This window comes from Abrus precatorius, unplaced genomic scaffold (assembly GCF_003935025.1).
Source record: "Abrus precatorius isolate BTA unplaced genomic scaffold, Abrus_2018 Scaffold10, whole genome shotgun sequence".
Taxonomy (NCBI): domain Eukaryota; kingdom Viridiplantae; phylum Streptophyta; class Magnoliopsida; order Fabales; family Fabaceae; genus Abrus; species Abrus precatorius.
This window is the reverse complement of record NW_020874292.1, coordinates 11,380,284-11,407,652: the sequence shown is the minus strand read 5'-3', so window position 1 is coordinate 11,407,652 and position 27,369 is coordinate 11,380,284. Positions and strand designations below refer to the sequence as shown.

The window sequence follows — 27,369 nt, the reverse complement described above, 5'->3', positions numbered from 1 at the left end:
TTTTCTGCTTAACTCCCAACTTCCCCATCACCAAATACCATTTGAGGCCGTTATTTACTTGAACATCATTGTTAATTCATTGAGCTACACTAGTGAAAAAAAAACATGGAATGCGACAAGGTTTGGAGCAATGGTGGAAATGGGGGCGCAAGAACGATCGACATTGAGGCTGTTCAGAGGCAAGAATTTGAGAACCTAGTTGGGATGACCCACAGGAAGGAGAGAGCTGAAAAAAAAAAAAACTAAACTAAAATCTGAGATATTATGTTTTCGTAAATATGGTTTTTTTAATTAATAAAATATTAAAATAATAATATTTCGCTCATCACTTAACACAACTAATTAATGACAAACCAATTTTTGTCATTTGAAAAATATCAAAATTAATTTTAATACACAGCATTTCATATCCCTTCAACAGTCAAGACACCATAAATTTATCTTCTTTTTTTAATGATTAATTTCAAAAGACACTATTTTTATAGAAACAAAAATGCAATTATAAAAATTTATACACATGCCACATTATTATTCATCGAAAACCATGCAATTTTTTTCCCCGAATATACAGGAACTACCTGGCGCATTTGCCTACTTTAATATTTTGCAATTTGCACGAACTGGAAAGCTATGTTCCCTTGCATGTAATTTCGAAGAGAAAAACATGGAAAATGAAAATCTGAAAGTGAACCAGATTAATTAAAGTCTTCTTGTTTTCATGCACATGTATGACAAATCATTGAAATGTCATTGATTTGGGTCCATTCCAATACTCCAGTGTAAGCTTCGTTGCAGGATTTCTCAGGTTCAGATATTTGTTAAAGAGCCACCGAGAAGTGTTTAGAGCATCTCCCCTACTTTCCACTGGAAATATGTTCCTTCGGCTTTGCCATTCATTAGTAAGCTTTATCCACTCCTTCCTCCATTCCTTTAGCTTGAAATTCTCGCCTCTCTCTAAACTCTCTTTTAAATATTTAAAATATATAGCAGCTCTAGGGCCATAGTAATCATGTAGAAGTCCACTCCAGTACTTGTTTCCTGTAAAAAGAAGTTAAACAACATATGAAAACATCGTAGAGCTTTTATTTTTCTTTCCTCTGTTGGTCACAGACTATATTCACAGAGAAAGGGGAGTGCTAACCAATTAAAAAGGGAAAGATAAACAAGCCTTCACTTCATAATATTATTACAGCAAAAGGGCCAACACATCCACCTAATGAATGCTAAGTTGTACAATATGGCAAGGTATATTAACTGTTATTCATACCATAATCACGAAGCAGACTGGCTTCCTCCTCTGTGTTGTCAAACCACATGGTGATTTGTGTTCTAGCATTCCACTCAAACTGCAAATGTTTATGTTACATTAATAAGAGTACAGAACGGATGGAGTTTCAGTTCTATGACAATAAAAGTAAATCAAACCTGTCTCTCCTGTTCTTCATTTTGAGCTAGTTGCTTTGCACTTTCTAACCATGGTCCCAGAAGAAACCCATCATGGCAAGCCAACAGTGTGTCCAGATCTTCCACTAGGTCCAGAAATCTCCGGCTGAGGAGGGTCACTCCATGGACATCATGCGATTGGTATGCTTCTATGACCTTAAAGAACAATTCATTTGCATATTTTGCCAAGACTTGTCTAGTCAGATCAACAAGGTCATACCTGAGTAAAGAATAAAATAACATGGATGAGGATATTAACCTCAACATACAATAAGAGAACCTCCAGTTACATTTTTCTGAGTGCGGAAACAGAAGCCAGAATTCTTATATAACCAACTTCTCTCACCTGTAAGTATTACTTCTTGAAAGTTCATCTCCTCCACTAGCTATAAATAGCTGTAATGCATAAATTACTTCAGAAGTTGAATACCATAAATGGGGTTGATCAAATGGATCAGTTATTTCCTTGATTATTGTTGCTGAGTAGGGTTTTTCATAGTGCCCAGTCCATCCATGCTCTATTGAAATTAAGGAAGGATCAACATCTGGGAATGCTACAATAACATCTCTGTTTTTGTCCTGTTCCCATACAGCACCAATATCTGGTCAAACTAAATATGATACACTAACTTGTACACGATTAGTTAAGATTAGAACTGAGCATAAGATGTGCAGTTGTGTACAAGTCGTTGGTAAGATTAAAGGAGAGCAAATAAGCTGGCCAGAGCAATGTGAACTAAATACAACACTTTATTTCCCTGTTTGATTAACATAAATACAATAATACATCATAAGAAGAAGAGTGTAGTCATAAAGGGAAACACAGCAAAATGAGAAGTGGTAGAAGTTGAATACATAATTGCATAAAGGTCACTGCAGGGTTGACTTGAAGAAATTACTAATCTGACGAAGGTTATCAGTATCAAACAAGTACTTACATAGGCTCCATCAGTGCAATTGTAAATGGTGTGATATAAGACATTCCATCCCTCTTGCATCAAAGGAAGTCGTTGTCCGTATCGTCTAGTTGAATACATATCAACCCACGCCTGAAAAAGGACTGAACAGTTCAGTCTGAAAACATTATCAAGTTCTTTTAAAACTGAACTGCTCATTAAACCGGTAAATTCATTCGGTTATGATTTATTGGTTCATCTGCAATTTGACATGTGAATTTTATATTTAACAAGAACAATATGATTTCATAATTTAATATTAAATATTTAAGTTATAATAAAAATAAATATCTGTTACGTATGTGGGCACACGAATGGACTCATACATCTATAATATATATACAAATTTAAGGTTGAAATAATATATTATTCTTAACTTAGTTTCCTTTTTTAGATCATAGCAAGACCGAAACTTTTATTTCTTTTCATATTATAATATGCATATAAAAAAGCAATAAAGTATGCGGTATGGAGACATGCAAAGTCCAAGTCAGTAGGTGGCCCGTAGTTTAACCAGTACAATCTGTAGCAACACCCAACCACCATACCTGTGCTTTGTTGCTTCTACTAGTAGGATCATTTTGAAAGCAAGAAATACAGTTTGGCAAGAGTGGAAAGTTTTAAATCATATCAACACTCTTCACCAAGATATTCACCAAGCTTTTGTCACTCCAATAGTCCAAAAAGTGTAGCAGTTTAGTTTTTGGAAGCAACCAAAAGAACCAAGTATATTTAATTAAACGTAGGTAGTAGTTCTTTCAGAAATCTGGATTGTGCTGGTTATGGAGGCATAATAAAAAATTTTACTGGAGAATGGATAGTGGGCTTCTCAGGGTTAAGTGACATTTTCACCATTATGAATGCCGAATTGTTTGCTATTTTACAAGGCCTTTGTCTAGCTTGGAAGATCAGTCTTAGAAACATTTTATTTGTGATTTTGATTCTAAACTTCCCTTTGTCATTTAGTCAGGACGGTATATTTAAATTTCATCCATATGCTATTATAGTGGCTACTACTCAAAAGATCTCCTTTCAGGAGTGGACAGTTCGTTTTCATCACATCTTGTGAGAAGACAATTTCTCTATTGATTGACTTGTGAAATATGGTGCTTCTATGGATCAACCTTTGATTCAATGGAGTTATTGTTTGCTTCAGCTAAATCCTATAGTCTTTGCTGACGCTATAGGCCATTGACATGCTCATTCATAGTTCTTTGTTTTGTTAATTTTCTCATTGATAAAAAATAAATAAATTTGTATATATCATATTATAGATTTATAACGTCCATTTATGCATACACATATAATAGATTTTTTCATTTTTTTTTCTAATAAACGGAGCTTAACCATATAATAGATTTTTTATAATAATTAAAGTATTTAATATTAATTTTTTTATGAAGTTATGAAATCATATATAGCATAAATTTAAATATGTTGCCAAATTATTACTATTATTATTATATAAATTTTTTTATTTCTAATAATTGATTTTTTAAAATCTTTGATAAAGACTGAAGATCTATGTAAAATAAAAAAAAGGTTTTCCCTATACATCAGGTACCCATGTTAAAGGAACCAAAAAACTTATTAGAAATTATATTTTATTATATAAAAATACAAAAGGCATTCAATGCTTTCTTTCTTAAGTAATTGAAAGAGGTATATTTAATGTCTCTTATGTTGGGAACCTATACAAGTTAATAGCAGCGAAACAAAGATTCTCAAATGCTCATGCAATTATCAAATCTTAAAGCATGCATATAGGCACATATTTGGTTTTACAATTACCTAGTTTTAACAAACATGACAATCATAGCCACGTCTCTCTAGGGATTAAAATATAGAACTCCTTAGATGAATGGTAATGACTTCAAGTTAAAGAATCACATATACCGCTATCATACTAAAAACTATTTATGACACTTACATAACGATCCATACAATGTTTCCATGGTAAATCAATTCCACACATCATGATATCTAATGTATATCTGAGTAAAAACTTAATATTTCATATTTATAATGCATGAAACTTGATTATCAACCCACTCATGTACTAGCCTCAGTATTATATTGTCCTAATAATATAATACTTGATTAGAGATATTTTAATAATGTAGTAAATAAAGTCATACAATCAAGTCATTTGTTTGATATCATATATAAGTTATATTTACAATACTAAAGACATCTTCATATTCTTATAGAAAGAAAATAGAATTTAATTAAAAATACCTCATTTATTAAAATAACTTATGAAACAAAAAAGTATGGTCATAACATAAAAGCTCATAGTGCACATACTAACACCTTAACCAATACACCTAGTGCATGGGATGAAAAAACCCATTAAAGAAAGCTTGGGTTTATGAAGCATGGACTCCAACATAGATGCTTTCACAAAACTATGTCTAATTATAATAATAAGCTTCTCAAAAAATGAAGAGACATTATTTTACTATATATATATTTGGTCTCTACAAAAAAATCTCAAAATAAGATAAAATTACATCATATCCATCTTCTCAAATCAATATATATCAAGTTTTATATTTTTATTATGATAAGAAGCCTTACAAAAAAAATTCATTATTATGTTTTAATATTTTACATTATACTTTGTTTTTTAAAAGTTAAAAAATAAATTATACTAATGTCTGTCCGTGTATATTAAAGTGTCAGCTCAACTTTCTGAGCTGATTAAAAGAATAATTTTTAATTGGATGCCTAATGAAAAGTATTTGACGCAAGTTGAACAAGTGTCCAAAAAGTGTCAATGTAGAAAACATGTCCAACACTAACACTTCAAACAAGAGAGGTGTCCGTGCTTCATAACAATGAAAGATAGGCAACAGTTGCAAATTCAGATATTAACAGGAGAAACTAAACACGCTTATAAACGATAAATATGATAGAGCTATGGTTAGTATGCTAAGCATGACGAAATAAAATGGGTTCCAACTAAAAAGAAAAGGTATACACTAATACACTTTTTATGAACACTCTAATTATTGCTAAACCCAAATGCTCAATCAAATATTTGAATAACATAACCAAAGGATCAGGCAAAAGAAAATTTCCAAAAGGAATAAACTATATTGTTCATTTGGTTATGGTGATTTACTCAAGGTTAAGGCAGAGATAAAACTTCATAATTCCAATCATAAATGTCAGCAAAATGATATTCTTTTGTTCTGTAAAAACAAAATTGCATGCAAGGGAGGAGAGAGAGGAAATAAAGTATGTTAGAATTTTATCCAAAGTCCAAAAATTAGCAAGTAGAGGTAGATAATTAAATTGGTGTAGTAGAAAGTTTGTCCTAAACTAAACTCAAAACAATAAAAGTACATTCTACATTCAACAGAACCGATCACCCACTTTATGGGGAGTTCCTAAGTTCACACAAGATCTAGCAAGCAGGAGAACATAGTAAAATCATGTGTGAAATACATGCAACCTCTTGGAACCAAGATTCTCTCATTCTTACCTTAACATCAATTTTCTTGTGTTGAAATGCCATTTCAGACATCAAATCATAGACAATGGGATTCTGTTCTATACCTTCCATTGACATTCCAACTCCAACCTTCACAAAATCAAATAGGTTATAATAAGTGTGACGAAATTAATAGCAGATTGATTTGCAAAAATAATATCATCAAGTGCATGTTTCGTATTCTGATGGGGAATAGAGAAAGGAAGGGATTGGAAAGATATTGCTCATATGGACAGATCACATTGATGAAGAAATGGCTTTTTTTAACTTAACCCCAGTCTGAACAGAAAATAACAACTGTAGATGGTATATCTCAATGTGCTTATATATTTATCTAAGCTTAATTGCACTTTTGGTCCTATTTTAGACTGTTCAATTTTTTCCCCCAAATTTTTTTGAGCCAATTAGTTGTTCAATACATAATACTGAATGTTAACTATTATAACTGTAGTTTAGCTTTCTGTTAAGTTAGTTTCTTCTTTTTCAGTTTATAACAATTGTATTCTTCTATGTTGTAAACTCCTATAAATAGCTTTCTCATTCAGCAAATGTAATTGATCACATTCTCATCAATTAAATTCTTATTCACTTAATCTCTCTTATGAAAAGAGCTCTGCTGTGGCAGCTGTGCATTTCTCATACTAATGGGTTCATACCCATACTCAGTTCAAGATGCTCAAAAGATGCATCTAATTCTCTCTACATTCATTTGAATGAAAGATGCATCTAATCCTCTCTACATTCATATGAAAAGAGCTCTGCTGTGGCAGCTGTGCATTTCTCATACTAATGGGTTCATACCCATACTCAGTTCAAGATGCTCAAAAGATGCATCTAATTCTCTCTACATTCATTTGAATGAAAGATGCATCTAATCCTTTCTACATTCATATGAAAAGAGCTCTGCTGTGGCAGCTGTGCATTCTCATACTAATGGGTTCATATCCATACTCAATTCAAGATGCTCAAAAGATGCATCTAATCCTCTCTACATTCATTTGAATGAAAGTTCCTCTGTGGTTCTTGTTTCACTTCCATTGTTAGACACTAATTACCAAAGCTGAGCAAGGGCCATGATGATGAGCCTGCAAACCGAGAACAAATTTGGGTTCTTGGATGGCACAGTGTCAGAACCTACTACCAATCATCCACTATACCCCTTATGGCAAAGATGAAACAACCACATTCTCAGTTGGGTCATCAAATCTATGAATGTTGAAATTTCTCAGTCCATTTTATGGAGGGATAGAGCTGTAGATGTGTGGAAAGAACCAAAGAAAGATATTCTCATGTGGATTTGTTAATCATTCTGAGTGTTTGTCAATGCCACACGAGAAAAGGTGTCTAAGTAATCTATGCCCTCTATTTTGAGTGTATCTCATAGTAATGAGTCTGGTTTTGCATCTATCCATAGTTTCATCTAGTTTATGCTTTACTTTATACACCATTTACAATCAATGAGTTTCTTGTTTGGAGGCATCTCAACTAATTCCCATGTTTGGTTCCCTTCCAGTGCATCAAGTTCATTCTACACAGCTGTTCTCCAACAATCATGTTTAACAACTTGTGAGTAACTTTTGTACTCATTCACAACATTTATATTTAAGGTAAAAGACTAATGGTTACTAGAGAGATTGTTGTTGTGGATAACATAAGACAAAGGATAGGGTTTACCATTCTCATCCTGATAATTTGATGCAGTAGAGGTTGAGAGGAGACTACAGTGATAATCCTATAGCTGAAAGAGGTTTCTTGTATCTATTTGATTGCCTTTGATTTTCTGTAAATATAGGGAAACTAGTAGGAACAGATTCTTCTATATTAGTTGAAATATTAAAGTGTTATTTATATTATTAGTGACATGGTCTCGAGTAAAATTCAGTTGGGGAATGTTTGTGGTGACAGAAGCATCATTGTTTGTTGAACACTGCCGAAAGGATATATGTGTTCAAAAAAATATACATCTCTAGAAATAAAAAATTTCTCTAGTTTTGATATCTACCAAATCCTACTTTAATAGGTGATATGATATGTCTTGGAGGGCATAGATTACCTATACACCTTTTCTCATGTGGCATTGACAAACACTCAGAATGATTATTTCATTGGCAGCTGTTCAGGACTAGTACTTACACTAACTTGATGTAAACAACGCTTTTCTCTATGGAAGTTTGAATGATGAAGTGTACATGATTGTGCCTCAAGGTATCACCTACTAAACCAAATCAAGCATGTCTTCTTAAAAGATCTCCTAATGGCCTAAAACAGGCTAGCAGACAAGGATGTTCAACATTATCCACAACATTGCATTCTAGGATACAATCAAAGCCTTGTTGATCACACTATATACTCTACTTATTCTAGCTTTACAACATTACTAGTATTTGTTAGATCATGTGCAGTACTAACAAGAAATGATTTAGGGTATGTTTGGGAGGGGGAGAGAGGGGAAGATATATTTTTTCATTTTAAATTATATATATATATATATATATATAATTTATGACGATAAATACATGATTAATTCATTAAATTTATGTCAATATATCAATTTATATCTTTTATTCTGAAAAAACATTAATTTTAAATATATTTATTTAAAATATAAAATTTGTCTGCTCTTCTCCTTCCCTCCCCTTTCCTCCAAAACTCCCCTTTCCAAATTCAAAACACTCAAGGTTTAGAATAATAGACCTTGGAGATGTTAAATATTTTCTAGGTTTGGAGTTTGGTAAGTCTACAAAATGTATAATTTTATCTGAGAGAAACTATAACCTAGAACTCCTGTCCATCGAGGTTTAGTGGGACTGGGATATAAGCTTGCTAAGACTCCTATGGATAGTTTACTAAAAACTCAACAAAGATAATATGAATGCACTTCAAGGCATAATCTCTTGTTGAAGACTTGTTGGCAGATTGCTATACCTTACCAGTTACCACCACTAGGTCTAATATTACATATGTCTAGCAACAACTAAGTCAATTTCTCTTAGCCCCGGCTAACATTCACCAACAGGTTGCTACTCAGATCTTAAGATACATAACATCTTTTTTAGGACAATGTGAAATTTCCTTCAAATTCAGACATCCACTAAAGAGCATTTAGTGACTGTGACAGTGATTCAGCTGGTTGTTCAGACAATAGGAAATCTATAACAAGTTACCATATTTACTTAGGTAATTTGCATATCTTGGGGAACCCAAATGCAAACAACAATTGCAATGTCATTATCCGAAGTAGAATATAGTGCACTAACAGCAACAGTATGTGAGATTCAATAGTGAAATCATCTACTCCAAGACTGCAACATCATTTGATCTTAGTCCCCCTTATACAGCAACAACAAATTAGCAATTCATATAGCTCAAAATCCTTCATTCCATGAAAGAACTAAACATATTGAACTAGTTTTCCACATTTTTTGTGATAAACTCAAAGCTGGATTTATTCATCTTCTACCTAACTCCACAAAAGTACAACTTGTAGACACATTTACCCAGGCACTCCACACACTCATCCTTTTTCAACCTTCATTGCCTAGGGGGAGAGGGGGAGGGGGAGGGGAAGCTAGTATATAATACTGATTGTCAACTATTATAACTGTAGTTTAACTTTCTGTTATGTTAGTTAGTTTCTCCTTTTTTTAGTTGTTCAGTTTATAGTCATTGTATTCTTCTATGTTGTAAACCATAAATAGCTTCCAATTTCCGAAAATGTAATTGATTAAATTCTCATCAATTACAATTATTGTTCCTCTCTTTCACATTGTTCAAAACTTGTTATTTTTCTAGTTTTAAAATTAGCAAATTTAGTCATCTTCGTGATTTTATTCTATTTAAAACTTTTTTTTTAGCTAAATTTTTTTGGAGGTGTGTAATGGAACACAATAATTTTTTTAAAAAATTGGATGTAAGAAACTCAGAAAAACCATGATAATTATAAATTGGGTCATTGCACTTGACACTTTCCTTTCTATGAATGAAAAAACCTTACATATTGATCCTTGTATGAAAAGTCATTTACTGATTAGTTCCTACCATTTAGCAAAGTTAAAAAAATGTTTAATTTGATCTTTATATTTGACATCATTTTTCATTTTAATCTCTATAATTGCATTTCATATAATCTCTACATGTAAAAAATTTATATTTTAGTCTCTATACATGACATATCATTTTTTGTTTTGGTCCTTGCATAAAAAATAAACTAACACCGCTATAACTTCAATAAATGGTGAAAATTAGTTTGTAATTTTTTTTTTCATATAGAGACTGAACAAAAAGCAAGTCAGGTAGTACAAGGGCTAAAATTATAATTTAACCTAAAATTTTAAAACATTTTATCAGATGCGAGATTAAGGTTTAAAGGGAAAAAAATTAGAGATTTTTTTTAACAAAATTTGATATTTTGATTAATAATTTTGAATAGAAAATAATTTAATCAATTCAATTTATCAATATTTTGAGTAAAAATGAGAATTTGAGAGTTTAAAATCCCATCGAGGATTGAATTTGCTCAATTCTAAATACAGGGACTTGGTTAGTTCAAAGGAAAAAATTGAGGACAAAATCGCACATTGTCTAAATTAGAGGAACTCAAAATACAATTAAACCATTTATATATGTACGTCAATTCCCTGAATTCAAATTTAGAAAAAATTGTCCAGGGCAACCAACTGCAAAATGCATCAACATAATTTTGAAGATGTTGGACCACCTTTTCTCGTGTTCCTACTCAGAATATAACAGGTAGTCAATTGAACCTCCATTTACTTGTTTGATAATTCAACTGGAAATCAATATCTAAAACAGCCAAAGAGGCAAATGAATGAGTATTAGAATTTCATCAAAATATCTCACGGAGAGAGATGTTGCATAATAGATTAGGGTAATTTATGTTATTTTAGAGTAAGTGTTAAGCTTTTATATATAGGGATGTTATCCAGTTATTTTAAGATAACTGTGTTATAACTTATAACCTTTAGCCTATTTTTGTCAAGAACCGTATTTTACTTCGGAAATTTTATCTAATGTTCCTTAGAGTAGGATTAAAACTTTAGAGCTTATTGCGTAACCTAATTTGAAATATAAATAGGTATGCATTTCATCTTTTGTACAAAATCTAAATTATAATCATAATACACTATCAATTTAATATTTCATTATTGTGGACTATATTCTCTCTCTTTTATTGTTTTAAAATCTTTTCTTGATTTCTGTAACTCGACAGCGATAAATAACTTAATATGATTATGAAATTGAGTCACCAATAAAAATGAATAACTTGCCATTGTTGAGTTAGTACTTGTACGTGCGTCAATTGGCCCTGATGCTATCGCGTCCAATATCCCATACATCTCAACATTCCCAGCAAAATTGTGCAGCATACACCTGTCAAGCGACACAAGCATAACACCTAATCAGTGAAAAGAACACTTAATAAATTTATTTATATGTCAAATTGATAAGATAATGAATATATCAATATAACGAGCTTCAAAGTTCTAATATCCCGATATGCAGATGTAGAAGTCATAATAAGCCATTGATATTATTATCTCACAATTTGGAGAGGTCCCTGGGATCGAAAATTATGTTATATTTTGTTTGCATGTACTAAAGATATCTTTAATTTACTGTTAAGAGACTAATTTCTTTTAAAGTAAATATATTACCAAAATGAATATATTTCCCTTCATAATTAATACACTCAAAGAACTTAGCTATCTATAAATTATACTGATCATATAAATATACATATTTTTATAAGTAAATTATATAATTATTTATATTTTTAAAATTTAAAAATCTATATATATAATTTTTAAAACACATCTCAACGTTTCCACCAATTCTAGTTACTTATTTTCATATAACGTTGCCAATGAGCTGAGCTAAGTTAACACACACACATACATATAAGAAAAGATAGCTCCTGAATATATAAGTTTGGTGGAGGCCTGTATATGGATGAAGCCAACTAGCTCAAAATCATCAATAGATATGTCATTATTATTTTTATTTATGAATATAAAATGGAAAATGACTTTCCAGATGTAGGGAACTCCATAAAACTGTTCTGAGGTAACCCACAGGGGTTTTACTTCGGCAAACAGGTCAAGAACTACCAGCTTTCCAACCGGCACAGAATGTACAAGGGCCTGAAACAAGCACAAATAAGAATTGTATAAACAGGGTGAAGTTGTAATTCTAGAAATCAGTTATACTGACTAATCAATACATCTGTCCACCTATGTATAACGATGATTCTAGCTATCACAGGCACTGAAAGAAGAGAAAAGGAAAAACAAATAGGAAAATGTTGCCCAGTTGCTAGTTATAGTCTATGCGTAATGGAGAGTAACCTTCCAATTTTATTTGAAACAATCATAAACATTGATGGACCATATTGTAATTGAAATCCTTGCAAACAAAGACAAAAATAGATTAAGGCAGAGAAAATGGTTTGCCTAGCTAGATTTAAGACAAACTTTGCACATTTTAAGACTTGCTGTGGAAACAAGTAATATACTTGTGAGGTAAGAGATTAAGAATACAACCTTCATTTGAGGAGGTCTCCAGAAAGGATCATAGGAAAATAGCCATCCCTGCATACATGAAATAGGATCCATTAGAGTTTGGTGGATGCAAAAATCTACTTGCATGAAAATCTTAGCATATAGTTATATGCTAGCACTTAGCAGCATCAAATTAAGGCTAAATAATAATAATAATAATAATAATAATAATTTCAATCACCTGCATCAGCCAAACAGCATCATCATCACCACTCTGCATTCCTTTAAAGATTGCAGCCCCTAATGATGAAATGTACTTTGGATCATCAATCGGCGGGGTGTTCTCATCAAAAGTATCACTGTGATTGGTCCAACCTACTCTATGTTAATGAATGTAATAAAATTTCCTATGAACAGAAGCGTACAAGTGCAATGGTGCATATACATATAAACCATAATTCAACTGTACTTATGATTTATAAACTGAATAGATTTTCTAATGATAAAATTACCTATGCCTTTATATTGTAGTACATTGATCGTGATTCAATAAAGTAAAAAATAAAATTTATCTGGTAAAAGGCATAATTTATCAACAATAGTTGTCAAACTTGAGTTAAATTAACTCATTAGCAACCTAGTAAACTTGAATCATAAACTCGTAAGGCTTTACATACTTCAACATAACAGTCAAAAAACATCTTAGTACCCAAACATAATTTAATAACATAGTTATGATTAATATTATGCACTCCAAGGGATGTATCAAGAGCCTTTTTTTATATGAGAGCAAGAGGAGTAAATTTGAGCCATATAACCATACACAGATAGTCATAGTCAGGATTAACAGATTTGGGAAGTCACATGACTTGCATGTTTTAATCTTGAGCATTCATGACCTCTCCCTTTTGCATAAAAAAAGTCCTCTCACTTGATATGCCACCATGCACTCCAACTCTATTAGAAGGCAATGTAACTTAATACTTGACTGTTCTATGAGAACTTCACTTTTGCCATTTATCACAATCCAGCTGTTCTAATAATATCAATGATATATTGGTAACTAAAGAAAGAAAAACTAAAAGAAATTGTTGAGAAGGAATCAAGGAGAGTTCTACTTGTGATAATTATATATGATTATAAATGTGAGAACCTGAGAATCATGAACAGAGAAGTTTTGATAGCCACATCACAAATAACTACTGGGGTTGGATTTAAGCACAAAACTTGCAGATATGTAATAAGGAAGCCACATCATGTAACTAATACCATTGCATGCTAGGAGGGACCCAGTTACAATATGTCATGTTAAAAGAAAAAAAGTTCAATAAATATTCCATATACCAAAATACAGCAATTTGTATAAATGTCAGCAATGAAAAGTTAAATTATACATTTTAAAATTGATGAGCAAAGAAAAGTTTACCAATTGTATACATGGCTGGTTCGTCCATACTCTGGGGAAAAAGAAAATCAAATATCACAAACAATTGGATTGGTATCTGGATATTTCTTACTGCATAATAGTTTCATGTATCATTTTACTGTGGCAAGCACTGCGGCCAACAAAGTTAGAAAGAAGCATTTAATAACCTTGCAGTTGCTGCTCAACAAATGCTTTTCCAATCTCAACGAACAAAGGATCAGTTGCATCAAGAAGATAAGTGCAGCACCATCTGAGGTCATTCTTAACAGTAAACCTATAGCAAAATGAAAAGATTCCATAAAATCTGGAGGGGTTTATGGATATAGATACGACAGGATCAAAGCATTGTGGAAGTTGAGTTTATTTTTCAAAAATAGATTAGGTTGCACAGATATACGCATATCAATAAATCTATACACACACACAAACACACATAAATATATATGCAACTAGGTTTTCTTCAGCTCTGTTTTCAGATATTGGTGGAGTTCAATAACACAGTAATGCTGCACTTTCTATTAACTAGGTTTACTATACAAGCACAGGGTCTCAACAATAGTCAGTAAAGCAAAAGTAATGACTGATAGGATTTAGTACATTCAAGATTGGTGATGGGTATTGGGTGTTAAAGCCATTATTATTAGGCATCACTAGCTCAATCATAAAGTTGTCTAATTTTAGGTGGTGAAGAGTGCATAGGAACTAAACATGTAAGTTACTTCTGCAAGCGAGCTTGAATAACTGATTTACAGTTTTCTTTGCAAAAGGACCCTCTATGCTGATGGGTTTCTAAACTAGTCCCTCCAAAAAATTAGACAGCTAAACGTCTCTTCAAATACAGTTTAAATGTTTAAGAAGTTCGTATTAGACATAGAGTACAATTAAATATTTCTTACAACATTTAATTGCCATATTTAAATGTTCAAAAGAAGTGTTGATTGGTCTATCACCAAATTTAAGTATCATAAACTGGTATGAGATAAAATTATGTGCCAGCAAACCACTTCCTTGATAATTATCAACTTCCAAATATTCTTAAAGAAATATCCGATCACTGAATTTTCAAAACAGTGTCAGTTTAGTTCTTAAATCAGTGTGGTTGTTGAGTAAGCATAAGCAGACTATTTACATTCAAGTTCAAGTCAACACGTACATAGTGGCACTCACCAATTTCCTAGGCGTGTTATTTTTGCTGATGGAAATATATACTTCAGTGCAGCAGGGACATTTCCAGAAAAAGTTGGCAGGACTGAAAAGCAATTATTCAGTGTTTAGAAGTTTTACTTTCAGAAAATGGAGAAGAAGATGGACCAAAACTAAAAGAATATGTATCACTTCTCTCTGTCATTTTGTAGTTAGCTTAAAGATTAACAGTAATTTATAATCAATAATAGTAATGAATAATGATGATGAATATGTTGTAATGGGTACCTGGTGTCATTCCAAGCTCATACATTCTGGCAAGAATTTTCTTCTGTAAGATTAATTGTTGATCAAACCAGCTCTGTGGCAGTGGTCCACCCCATCTGCAATAGCAATATCATACACATTCTCTAAAACTAAAGCATCCGGATCCAGGAAAGATGACAATGAAACTCAAGGTATAGAGAAAGCTTTTGCAAAGAGCATCAAACTAAACAATCTCACAATACTGAAAGGCCTTAAGTAGTTACATATGCAATATTCTAGTTTCCATCTAAATTATTTAAATATATAAATTTTGCTTGTTGAAATGAAGCTATAAAAAATGTGAATTATTAAAGTCAAACAAGAAACCCACGAATTCTACCACTCACCCATGTAAATTTCCCATACGTGACCATGCAAGAAATGCGGGGCCTCCAAAGAAATCATCCAGATCAGAAATGTTCATGTTAAATTTCTCCTGGAGATTGAATATAAAGTCAGCTACCCAAAATACTCTATGGAGCAGAATTATGTTGGACAATACCCAAGATTACTGAGCTACTGCCTACAGGTATGATAATTTGAATGAACAAACCAATAACAGAATTATGGGACAAAATCAATTGTACATCTTTATTTCATTATTAGTATCAATGGTCAAGAAAACTTAAACTTCCAAGCCGTAAAATGCTACAAATTATAGATAGCAAAAAAAAGAAAAAGTAAAAAAGGTCTATCAGAGAACTAAGACACCAATCTAACCGATCCTAGACATCTACTATAACCTGTAAGTAGATGTACATAGAGATCAGCTTGGATGTGTTGGTGTAGTTTTATCTTGTGTGATGACTGTATCTTAAAACAATAAAACCACTAATTAAAAAAATTATTAGGGCCAGCTATATGAAATTGTTCTTGGGAACCGTTTAATACCATTATGCTTTGGGATCCATAGTTCTTAACATGGTATTAAAATTGCTTTCTATTCTCATCATAATCAAAATTAAATTTCATAAGATAAATCTGTTTATAAAACAACTGATAGGCCTTCAACAAACATCTAAAGCTCTCGGGATAAAGTCTATTTTTTATTTTTTTTTAATAACTTTAGGATATACTTCACTTTTGACACTCCTGCTTTCTGAAAATTAGAAACGAAAGTAATAGTTTTCATGGTGAGGTAAAACAAGCTTATTTAAAGAATTTCTAAAACCGATGCCCAAAGTTGGCCTGACGGTGCAAGATTTGCGGTGTATACTGTATAATGGAGTGACAAAGATGTTACAATGCCAAACCCACACCAAGCATTAATTTTGAGTAAATTGGTATAGGATAATGACCTGGAACACTTTCTGCCAGATAGCCTCTTGTCCCGTGAATGCAAGTGGCAAGTTGACACCCTGCAGAGCCATCCAGTCAATTTCCTTTTCCCATCTTTTCCAGTCCCACCAAGCAAAAGAATCTTCCAGAACCAGATAAAGTAAAATGAGATCACTTGAAAATGAAATGAAATCTTATGATGTCAAATACATTGTGATGATAACTCGTAAGAAGTAACTTACAGCTTGAGGTAACAGCATTTTGATAATAGCTCCAGGGAATAGGCCTCCGAACAGAGACTCCAGCGTCGTGAACACGCGAGAGAAACCGCGCGTTGGGTACGGAAAATAGTTGGGAGCCACCGGTTTTGTCCCATGATATGTGTGAACTGCACCAATGCTTCAGATACCAGTGCAGACCAGCCACAATGTCCACTCCTGTTGCCCCTTCGATTCTATTTGATTGTTCAAAATCATCATAAGTTCCATCATTTTTTCGCTTTAGCTTGGTTAGTTAGAAAAGAAATGCATGCAGCGAAGCCCTATTTTATTTTCAAATTTGTTTCAGGGTATAATTCCTGTTGCTCCACTGCTAAAAGAACCACTCTCTTACTCTGTTCCCATGGTTAAGAAAAACAAGAAAGCATAAATTAATTATAATTATCCCCTTTTTATCATAAAAAAGAGGACGTGGGATAGTATAAAGTTGAGGAACTTTCTCTAACGTTTTTTTTTTTTTTCCAACAGATTCTTTATTATTAACTAAACTAAAATTTATAACAAATAATAAAATTAAGGGCAAAATTTATTTAATAAAAATTAAAATTCACGTTATTTTATAAGTTAATTGTAAATCCGTTTGAAAAAAAACACTGTTTTGGGCATAAAAATATCATCCTTGAATAAATAATGTATTCTTTATTTATAGGAGAGTAGGACAAAGTAATGAAAAGTTAATATATTAGCATTCTTCTAATAACCTAGTTTCGGAAATCAAAATATGAAAATTAATTTTATATAATATTATGTATTTTTTATTACTTTATTTTATTTTTTAATATCTATGTATTATGTATTTTTTTTAATGTATTTTGTTTTATTTTAATTTAATTGTCTTTTTTAAATAAAATTTAAATTTGGTACATAAATGAGTAAAAATAAAAAAATATATAAAAATTAATTTTTTTAGAAGTTAAAGTGAATTTAAGTTTGAATTGCTTAATGCAATAGTTTAAGAACCACAAATGGAGAAAAAACTCACGCTAAAGGGAGACTTATATCTCTTTTATGAGTGATAAACTGGGTCTGATTTAATGGATGAACTTATTTTACAAGTTAACATAAAAGGTGAGACAGAATTTTATATTCATTGACTCGTTAAGTTATCTTATTTTATCAGTTAAAATGTAAGCCAATGACATATTAAGATGGACTGGCCTGTCCTGTCGAACTTAATTTTTTGATAAAATCAAAATAATCGAAATATTTTTTCTATTAGTTATTAATAATATAGATTTATTAACTTAATAACTTTTTAATATTGTTTAAAATAACTCATGCCTACTCTCAATTTGTGGTTCACCATAAGATATTTAGATTTAATCCGATAATAATTTGAAGTGTTTAAAAGAACGATGCAACATACAGAATTGATCGCAATAAGTCACTCGCTCAGTTTGTCAAGAAAATCACAAGTAACATACAGAATTTGAGGATCCCCTTGTGTTGCGGAAGAAGGATGGTTTTTTATCACGAAGCAATATTCACCACCACATTGCTTCTGTTAACAACACAACGGTAAAAAAAATAAAAATCAATAACTATTTGGTTTAGGTCAGTAACCAATGAACAGTGAGCAAGAAAACGAAAGAAAGGAATAAAATTGCCTTGGAGACGATGCGGAAGTGGAAGCTGGAGGAATGAGAAGGAAGCACGCGGTGGAGGACGCCGTGCGCGGCGGCTTCTTGAACGGAAGGTGGAGCTCTCTCACGGTCTTGGATTTCAATAAGGCGAGAGATAGAGTCAACACCGACGGTGGAAGACGAAGAAAAAGGAATTGAAAAGACGAAGAAGAGAATTATGGCGAGAAATGATGGTTCCATGATGCGTTATGAAATTGGGAAGTAGTGGCAGAGAAAGAAGAAGAAGAAGAAGAAGAAGAAAAGATTCTGGTGGAAGAAGGAGTTTCGTCACTAAGATACAAGGTTTTAATTTTTAAGGCCGGCCTAGGCTGAAGAACCTTCATGTTTTGCCGCTAGAGTTCCCCAGTCCCTTTCTTTTAATATTTTAGTTTTTCCAGAAACAAAAATGTAGATGCCTTTTCTTTTTCTTTTATTTGGGGGGGTACTGTGTTAAAATTGTAATAGAAACAACAAATAGTGTTTTGATTTCAATTTGGATTTAGTAGTTTTATAAAAGTAGTTGATTAGTTCAAATCATAATTTTATCCTGTTACTTTATTGCAATAAAGAATTAAAATAAAGTCCAGGCGTATAATTCAGTGTAGTCTTGACGTGGAGTATCGTTTTAATTTGTTATTCAAATAGTTACCTCTAATCATTGTCAATATTTATTAGTGGTTGATTGTGGCATGCACAACAGAAAATAACACACGCACCGACGAAAAAAAAAATTCTAACTTTTATCTTCATCTTTACCTGTAAAACAAATTTTCGTAATATATCTTTAAAACTTAAAACCATCGTTGCACCTTAAATAGCTCTGCAACTCTTACAAACAAACCTTCAAGGATTTAAACCCTCACTATTCATCTAATGTGAAACCCAAGAAAGGATAACAAGAAGAATTAAGATTCATTTGTTCACTTGTTCATAGATACATCAAATGTATAACCAACCTGTCCTACACCCAATAAGTCAAGCCAATATGTACTTCGATGGCCCAACAAAGCTAAGCGACAGTAGAAAAGACAAGAGCAGAGCTATTTGGAATCCATGTCCAAGCTCTATGATCTGGACTTCAATAATTTCTAGAATTTTGTCAATAATTTCAAATGCGCATTCAAGAGTGTTTATAACTTGGGTTTGGATCTCTGCTATCATATTGATATATATTTCTTCTGAATCAATGCATGCACGCGAAACCTTTTTTTACCATTTTGTTTGATAAATCTTGTTCTAATGTTTTTCACCGGATTAGCTTAAAAAAATTTAGTGAAAAACATATAAATTTAGCTATCATTGTGTGTGATGCATTGATTCAGAGGAAATATGTGTGATTCAAAAAACATATAAATTTTGAAGTCATTGTCATTTCAATGAAAAGGGTATATATTTATCTTATTAATTTTATTAATCGCTTTATATGTGTGATGCAACATTGTGTCCAACATACATGTTAGAAATTACCTTATTAGTTTATGCAATAAGAAATTTATTTATTTATTTATTTTTAAATAAAATTTTAAATTCGTCTCATAAAAAAGAGAAATAATATTAATAGGAGTTTGCGACTTTCAAATACTAAAAAGTTATATATATAAAAACTCTTGACCTATACTTAAGTAACCTAAATAAATAATTAATTGTGTAAATAATATTTTCTTTCAAAAATTTTGTTTTTTTTTACAAAATAATAATTATTCAAAATATTTAAGAAATTTAAATTATAATGTCAAATTAAAGAACAATATAGTAGCAATAACATAAAATCTAATAAATAATATGTATGAATTTTTTTCATATAATTCTATATTTGTGAAAAGAAAAAAGAAAATAATTTAAAAGTGAAAAAAAATCAAAAGTAGTTTTACCAAATTTTTATCTCATATTTTGACCATAGAAAATATTTTTTTAGTCACTGGAGGAAGAAAATTAGGGGAGAGAAAAACTAAAACCTATGGTCATAACATAAGTTTCTACCATATCTATTAGAGAGTGAAAATTAGAATTTATTTTGTTTTCCCCTATCACTTAACTCAAGAGGATTGTCGAAGGACTAGTTTCATCACCGTATCACTTTTTCCCAATAGAGGCATAGAGGCAAAAGAACTAGAAAAATTAGAGAAAGCATAATTAGTTGAGTAAGAAGAGTTAAATGAAAAAAAAGAAATCTTCACAAAAGCATGGACGAGTAAAGGAACATGAGGGACAGGTACATGAGTCAGCATCGAAAGAAGAATGTTATACAATTGGTTGAATATTCTTGGAACTTGGAAGTGAGCCATTTTAATAAAAAAAAATAACGAGATAGGAAAAATAAAAATAAACTTCTTATACTTATAGTATAAAAATGTGACAATATTTAAATTTATTTTTGTATGATTTAATTTAGAAAAAATACAAAAGTATTTGAAAATAATAGAAGATAAATATTTATCATTATATTAGGATTCGTTAAATAAAATTTCACCTCTGCAATAAAAAATATATATACACTAGATTTCATTTATATATAAGAATTTCAAATGTACAATTCATGATTCAAAATACATTAGGAATCAATTTACATAATTACAAATTTCAAAATGCTCTAAATTATAAAATAAGTTATATAAAAAATAAATTGAATTTTTTTTTATTCATAATTTAAGAACTTGACAAAATTTAAAACTTTTTTTTCATATTCAACTCACAAAAATACAAAATCATATAAAGAGGTAAAACAATAACCATGACTTGCTAAATAAATTTACATCAGAATAATAATAAAATAATTGCATATATTATCATTTAAATATAGAGGTTCATATGTACAAACATTGATCCAAAATATATTAGGACTTAATTTATAAATTTTAAAATTAAAATATACAAAGTCCCAATGAGCATATCACTTCTGTCCAAAATACTAAGACTATGACCCTAGTCTTCATCACTGTGCCAACCCTCTATCAACTCCTCATCCTCTTCAGGATCTTTGGTGTTGGCCACAACCTAAGTGTCAGTCACCCATTCTGTGGTAAATCAGGTTGGTCTTCCATAGTGGTCATGATTCGAGAAAGTATAAACATAATTCACTGTATCTGGTGTCCTGACCAAACCTCTATATATACAAACAAAGGGTGTGGTGGATCTTACCACTAATAGAGTACTCAAAAGGGACATTATACCATATAGTCATTTCCAAAGAAAATACAACAAAATACAACACCAGAGCCATCATTACTATTTATAACAAATTTACAATGACGGAGCCACTGCTACTCCCTAAACACATAAGTAAGTCTACTAGTAATTATCAATTTAGACAACCTAATGAGTTTCTGAAGGTCTATCATCCTCGTTTCCTGAAAATATTAGTAAAGATGAATTCCTTTCTCATTATTAAAAATATTTGCAGTTTTCAATATCACAATACCAATCAAACAATAATTATATCAACAAATCAAAGCAAACATACTTAAGTCACCTAATTAATAAGTTTGTCTCCCAAATAAGCATTTTCTTGTGTACTGTGATCACAATTATTAGTTGCCTCTAGCATTTCATGAGGTCTTACATAGATAGGTGAATAGTCACCAGTTAGTCCTTGTACACATATACAACATACATAATAGAGGGTCCCTTAGCAAAAGTATAGGCAGAGGTTCTAGTCAAGAAATAAGTGTGAGGTCATGTGATGCATTCGCTCTCAGATATATTGTGTACATTTATGCGAATATCATTCACTACCCTACATTTCTTCTAGTGTATCTCTGTAACTATCACACTAATTCCTTCGTCACTTTTTATCCATAGTATTCCTTCTTTCATCACATTCTCATCACGATACAATTTCAACATTTTTAATCATACTCAACTTCCAAACCAAGGTACATAATCACATTAACATGCCATTCATATATAATCAATTCATCAATCAATTTGCCAGAGGTCGGACACCTCTAAACTCAGCGCAAATCGTATATTACAATAATTATATTTCATATCATACAGAGAATAATCAAGTATATATCAACTCAATCACTCATGGTTAAAGAGGCATGCATTATTAACTTTTCTCAACACTTAAAAATCTCATTCAACATCATTAGTAGTAGAGAAATCACTAAATTGAACATTTTTTTTTGTCTATTTCGCATAAATTTTTTGCATAATTCATTTTTATTTCTACATAATTTTGCAGTGTCATTTAAATTTTATTTTACTTTCTTTTTGTATGCAAGGAAAAATAAAGAATAAAATTGCTTTGTTGTTTGAACCTGACATAGACAAGACTTTAAGAAGATTAAGAAGTGAAGCTAAGGCTGAGAATTCATAGAGAAGAGAGCAAGAAACTACACCAACTCCAAAAAAGTTGATTGAATATCAAACACCTCTACCACAGGACAACTCTATGGCTAAGAACAATAGGTTGAGAACCTTGGGAGACTATGTTATTCGAAACATGTAAGGCTATAATTCAAGTATCACTACGTCAGAAGTTGGCTTTTGGAGCGTCAACTTAGATAACGGTTAGTAAAAACCGCTATCTATAAAACACTAAGAGAGCAGTTCTGCCCTAACCGCTCTCCAAATTTAACTTCTTAGAGCGGTTCCATAGCAATTGCTCTCTAATATGTACTTCTGAGAGTGATTCATTTGGAACCGCTCTCATAGTTGTATTTTGGAGAGCGATTGTTAAATAACTGCTCTTAGAAGTGCTACATTTTAGAAAGCGGTTCGCACATGGGACCGCTCTTACAACTTTACAAAGCGATTGACACAGAGAACCGCTTTGGAAGGTGTAGATTAGAGAACGGTTATTTCTTAACCGCTCTTAGATGTTATATTTTTAAATTAAACCCTAAGCCCTAATCTGGTTATCCATGTCCCTGTGCCAAGTCTATACTTCAAATTTGTCTGTGTTCAGTGTTTACTAAGAAATTTTTGCAGAAGAACAAGCATCGTTGACATCACATTCTCAATTTTAAGGTATATTCATAATCGTTTCTTTATTTTCTGACTATGTTTGAACATTCGCACTCTCTTATTCTCTTGTTCACTGAAATGCACTTGTATTATTGACGTTTAGGGTTTAAAATGTCCCTTATCCATACTTGGCTTCAAGTAAACTATGACAAATTAGTGGCACTTCTTTCATTCCATGTTAGCGCATTTGACCAATGTAGTGACACAGTTGATAGGGGATTAGGGACTGCCCCATTCATGTCAGGTCAGATGTCATTCAACCTTACTGTCTTCCCACCACCATGTATGTCACCCCCTTTCAATATTACTTCTCAAATGTAACCCATGACAGATATTAGTCCCAAAACGCCTGGAGATGCACCTTCTACCAGCCATAGAGGCAGCTGCATACCAATTGCATCTGTTGAGATTCCAGGGGTATTTAAGCTCCACTAAATCATTATTTACAACCCAATGTTTACTGCTTTTGATTTAATTAGAAAAGAATATAACAAACTTATTTTTGTAGGGTGATCATGACTGTTTGCTATACTTGAACACCCCTTTTCGCCTGGTTGCAAGAGGGAGAGTATATCATATAGTGGTTGAGGCCTCCTTACATAATATGGTTCTTCCTCCATAGCATGGTAAGGTTTCACTAGAGGTAGTACAACAACATGAGGAAGACTATGCATTGTCTGTCCCAAATGAACCAACAAACCTAATTTGCCTGAGAGATGCCATTGTTACTTATGTTGCTTGGCCAATGTCCCTAATCACTTTAAGACCCAAGGTATGTATGCAAGCTTCTTTATAATTTGGAAGACTAGATGTTACAATTAATACATTTGTATGTATTTCATATTACCCCTTCATCAAGTAAAGGTTTAGGAAAAGAAACAGGCTACTCAAAACAGTCCATTACTAGTCCATCCAATAAAGGTAGCAGTGCTTGTGTATCATCAGAGATTCTTTAGTTAGCAAAAGCCCAAGGTGCTGCATGCTTCAATATTATGAAGCTTTTTATGAGAAGTAATCAAGCCATTGATACAGTTATAATTCATCTGATAACTAAGCATTGGGGTAAAGAGTTTTATGACATTGTGGGGAAGGAAAACATTTTAGAGGTCATACGTTGACATTGGTTGATTGCCTCTAACATTAACCTTTACATACAGTAAATTACTTTACAAATTATGTAATTCTTTAGCATTTTATAACTTTTTGTACTAAGTCATTGTATAATGCATTTCAATTCTACTTTTGCAATACAAGATATTTGTGTGAAGCTTACTTGCATGGGACAACAATGGCAACTAGATTCTCATTTATATCTCTGTATGAAATGGACGAAAAGTTCAATCTAAACCCACATCAACATATAACTGAAATGTTGAAGTGTCATATGGGTGAATATCACTTGATTTTTGCACCTTATAATGTTGGGTAAGTCAATTTGATTGGGACTCTTGTTTCGTGTTTTCAGATTTAGCATATAACTTATTTCTTGTAATCTTAAACATATATTTATACTCTTGGTAGGCAACATTGGGTCTTGCTTGCTATCAATACCTCTAACGAGACTATGTATTATATGGATCCTCTGCATAAGCAGCTGAAGATCAGAACACATATGCAGAACCTATTTAATAAGTAAGCATTCATTTATGTTAAACAACTATGATTAATGTTAAGTGGTTCAAATGTATCTAAGTTCTTTCATGCACCATTGTTAGTGCTCTTGTCACATTGAGCAGATAGGGAAGTGCAATCCTCTAGGACAAAGATGCATTAAACAAGATGAGTCACTGTATAGGTAATACTATATCATACAACATGTTTTTAATTTTTAGGTAAATATTAATTACACTGTATATCTCTCTTAGTTAATGCTGGTTATTTGTTTTTATCTTCCACACAGTATCCAAAGCAAACAAATAATGATGACTGTAGATATTATGTGTGTCTATTCATTGGAGATGCTTTGCACCATGGATAAATTGTAATCCCAATTAATGTAAGACCCTTACATATGCTAACTATCTGCCATATGCTTATTATTTAACTTAATTAATTAAACTTTGTGTTTTATTGTTTTGTATTCAATATTTTCCAGAGGTGCAGCTGCAAACTTTTCCTGACAACAGAATCATCAAGTGCAAAAAGAGTGGTGTACATATCTGTACCATAGATATTTAAAGGAGACATTAAACACAATAGATTTATAATATTTTTTAACAATACTTAGACAATTTTCTTTCAAGGCATTAGGCAAAAAGTGTAAATATGAGATTATTTTCCTCCTGTTAATGTAAACTTTTATTGTAATCTGTACATGTAAATTGTAATTGAATAATGTAATGTGCAATTGCTTTCAAATTCTGGTATATCAAGCTTTATTTGTAATTTATATTATGATTGAACTGGTTCTAAATACTGTATGCTTTATCAGGTATACTAAAAATTAAAATTATGACAGTTTTATTAAAATAATTAAAATATTTCCTTAGTTTTAGAGAGCGGTTCACATACAACCGCTTTGGACAGTTCAATTGTGAGAGTAGTTCACCAAATAACCGCTCTCAACTACACTAAAGAGAGCGGTTAACTGCTCTCTTTGGTCCACCTTCTGAAAGTGGTTTGCTCATAACTGCTCTCCAAAGTGCTATATGTATAGAGAGTGGTTAAGTGGTTAACCACTCTTTTTAGTGCACTTCTGAGAGCGGTTACGCGCATAACCTCTCTCCAAAATTAAATTAGAGAGCAGTTAAATAACCATTCTCCAAAATTCAAGACATTGCATAGCGTGAGATTTTATAACACTTATAACCACTCTCTATGTTCAATCGGAACCACTTTAACATCTCATTTCTGGCGTAGTGTATTGTCAAACTAACTATACAAGCAAATAATTTTTAGATCAAACTAACCTTGCTACTTTTGGTGCAACAAGACCAATTCTCCGGAAGTGTCTTCGATGATCCTAATCTTCACATTTCTAATTTTTTGCAATTATGCGACACTTTTTGTATCAATGGTGTAGCTGAAAATGCCATTTGCTTGAGATTATTTCTCTCCTCTCCAGGGGACAAGGCTAAGTGTTGGTTTCAAGTTCAACCGCAAGGAAGCATCATTACTTGAACTAACTTAATGAAATTTTTTTTAACTAAGTACTTCACACAATCAAATTCTATCAAGTTGCAAAGTGAAATCACTTCTTTTGTTCAGCAAAATGGTGAATCTCTCTATGATGTGTAGAAAAAAATATAAGGATTTGTTGAGAATATACCCTCATCATTGCATTTCAAAGTGGATGCAAATCCAAACTTTCTACAATACGATGAATGTTGCCACAAAAACTAATAATCTGGGGTAACAAAAAATTGAAATGTAACCGCACCCTCTTAGTTAACAAAAGTTACAGAAATTAAAACATTTTAATAACTAATTCCCAAGTAAAGCAAAACTTAACAGTCGTATACTCTGAAGTTACTTTGCTCCAAATTCCTATGTTTCAAGCTATTGATTCACCATGGTGCATCTATAAGAATCTAATGGTGCAATTATAACACTCCCCATGATCCATGTACGCCAACTAAGGCTCATTTTATTGGTTTTGTTCAGTTATTTTTTCTATCCATTCCCATAACTTTTCTTGACTCAAGGACAAGCATGACCTGAGACTGAGTGACCTTTTCCTTTGGCCACCAAGATTGACTTGCTGTTTGCAAAAACATAATGGGCACTGGCAACCAGATTTTCATCTCCTATGGATAAGGTGTGTTATAATTTGTACTTTTAATTGCTAGCATTTTTCTGTCCTACAATGTATACAAAACTGTACTACACAACGTTCACTCGGTCTGTGTGTGGATATGGAAATTATGAGCTGTCCTTCACTGGATTACATGACCCTTACCCATGAAGCTTATAAAAGAGGCTTCCCATTG

The 27,369-nt window shown here is 32.0% G+C and overlaps 1 protein-coding gene and 1 non-coding gene across 2 annotated transcripts; both read right to left on the bottom strand.

Moving 5' to 3' along the window:
* Positions 1-545: 545 nt before the first annotated feature.
* On the bottom strand, positions 546-18,841 carry LOC113852478 (alpha-N-acetylglucosaminidase-like). Its single transcript, XM_027482767.1, has 20 exons — positions 18,455-18,841; positions 18,272-18,348; positions 16,812-17,023; positions 16,590-16,711; positions 15,639-15,724; positions 15,274-15,368; positions 15,010-15,091; positions 14,010-14,116; positions 13,843-13,873; positions 12,658-12,775; positions 12,459-12,506; positions 11,951-12,059; positions 11,187-11,290; positions 5,890-5,988; positions 2,382-2,492; positions 1,790-2,022; positions 1,426-1,663; positions 1,268-1,346; positions 711-1,038; positions 546-668 (listed from the first exon to the last, which is right to left on the bottom strand). The coding sequence occupies exons 1-19, from the start codon at positions 18,668-18,670 to the stop codon at positions 737-739; spliced, it is 2,469 nt and encodes an 822-aa protein (XP_027338568.1). The 5' UTR covers positions 18,671-18,841; the 3' UTR covers positions 546-668; positions 711-736.
* A 7,773-nt stretch (positions 18,842-26,614) lies between these two features.
* LOC113853374 lies at positions 26,615-26,722 on the bottom strand. Its single transcript, XR_003502547.1, has one exon. It is a non-coding gene; the product is annotated as a small nucleolar RNA R71 (small nucleolar RNA).
* Between the last annotated feature and the right edge of the window lie 647 nt (positions 26,723-27,369).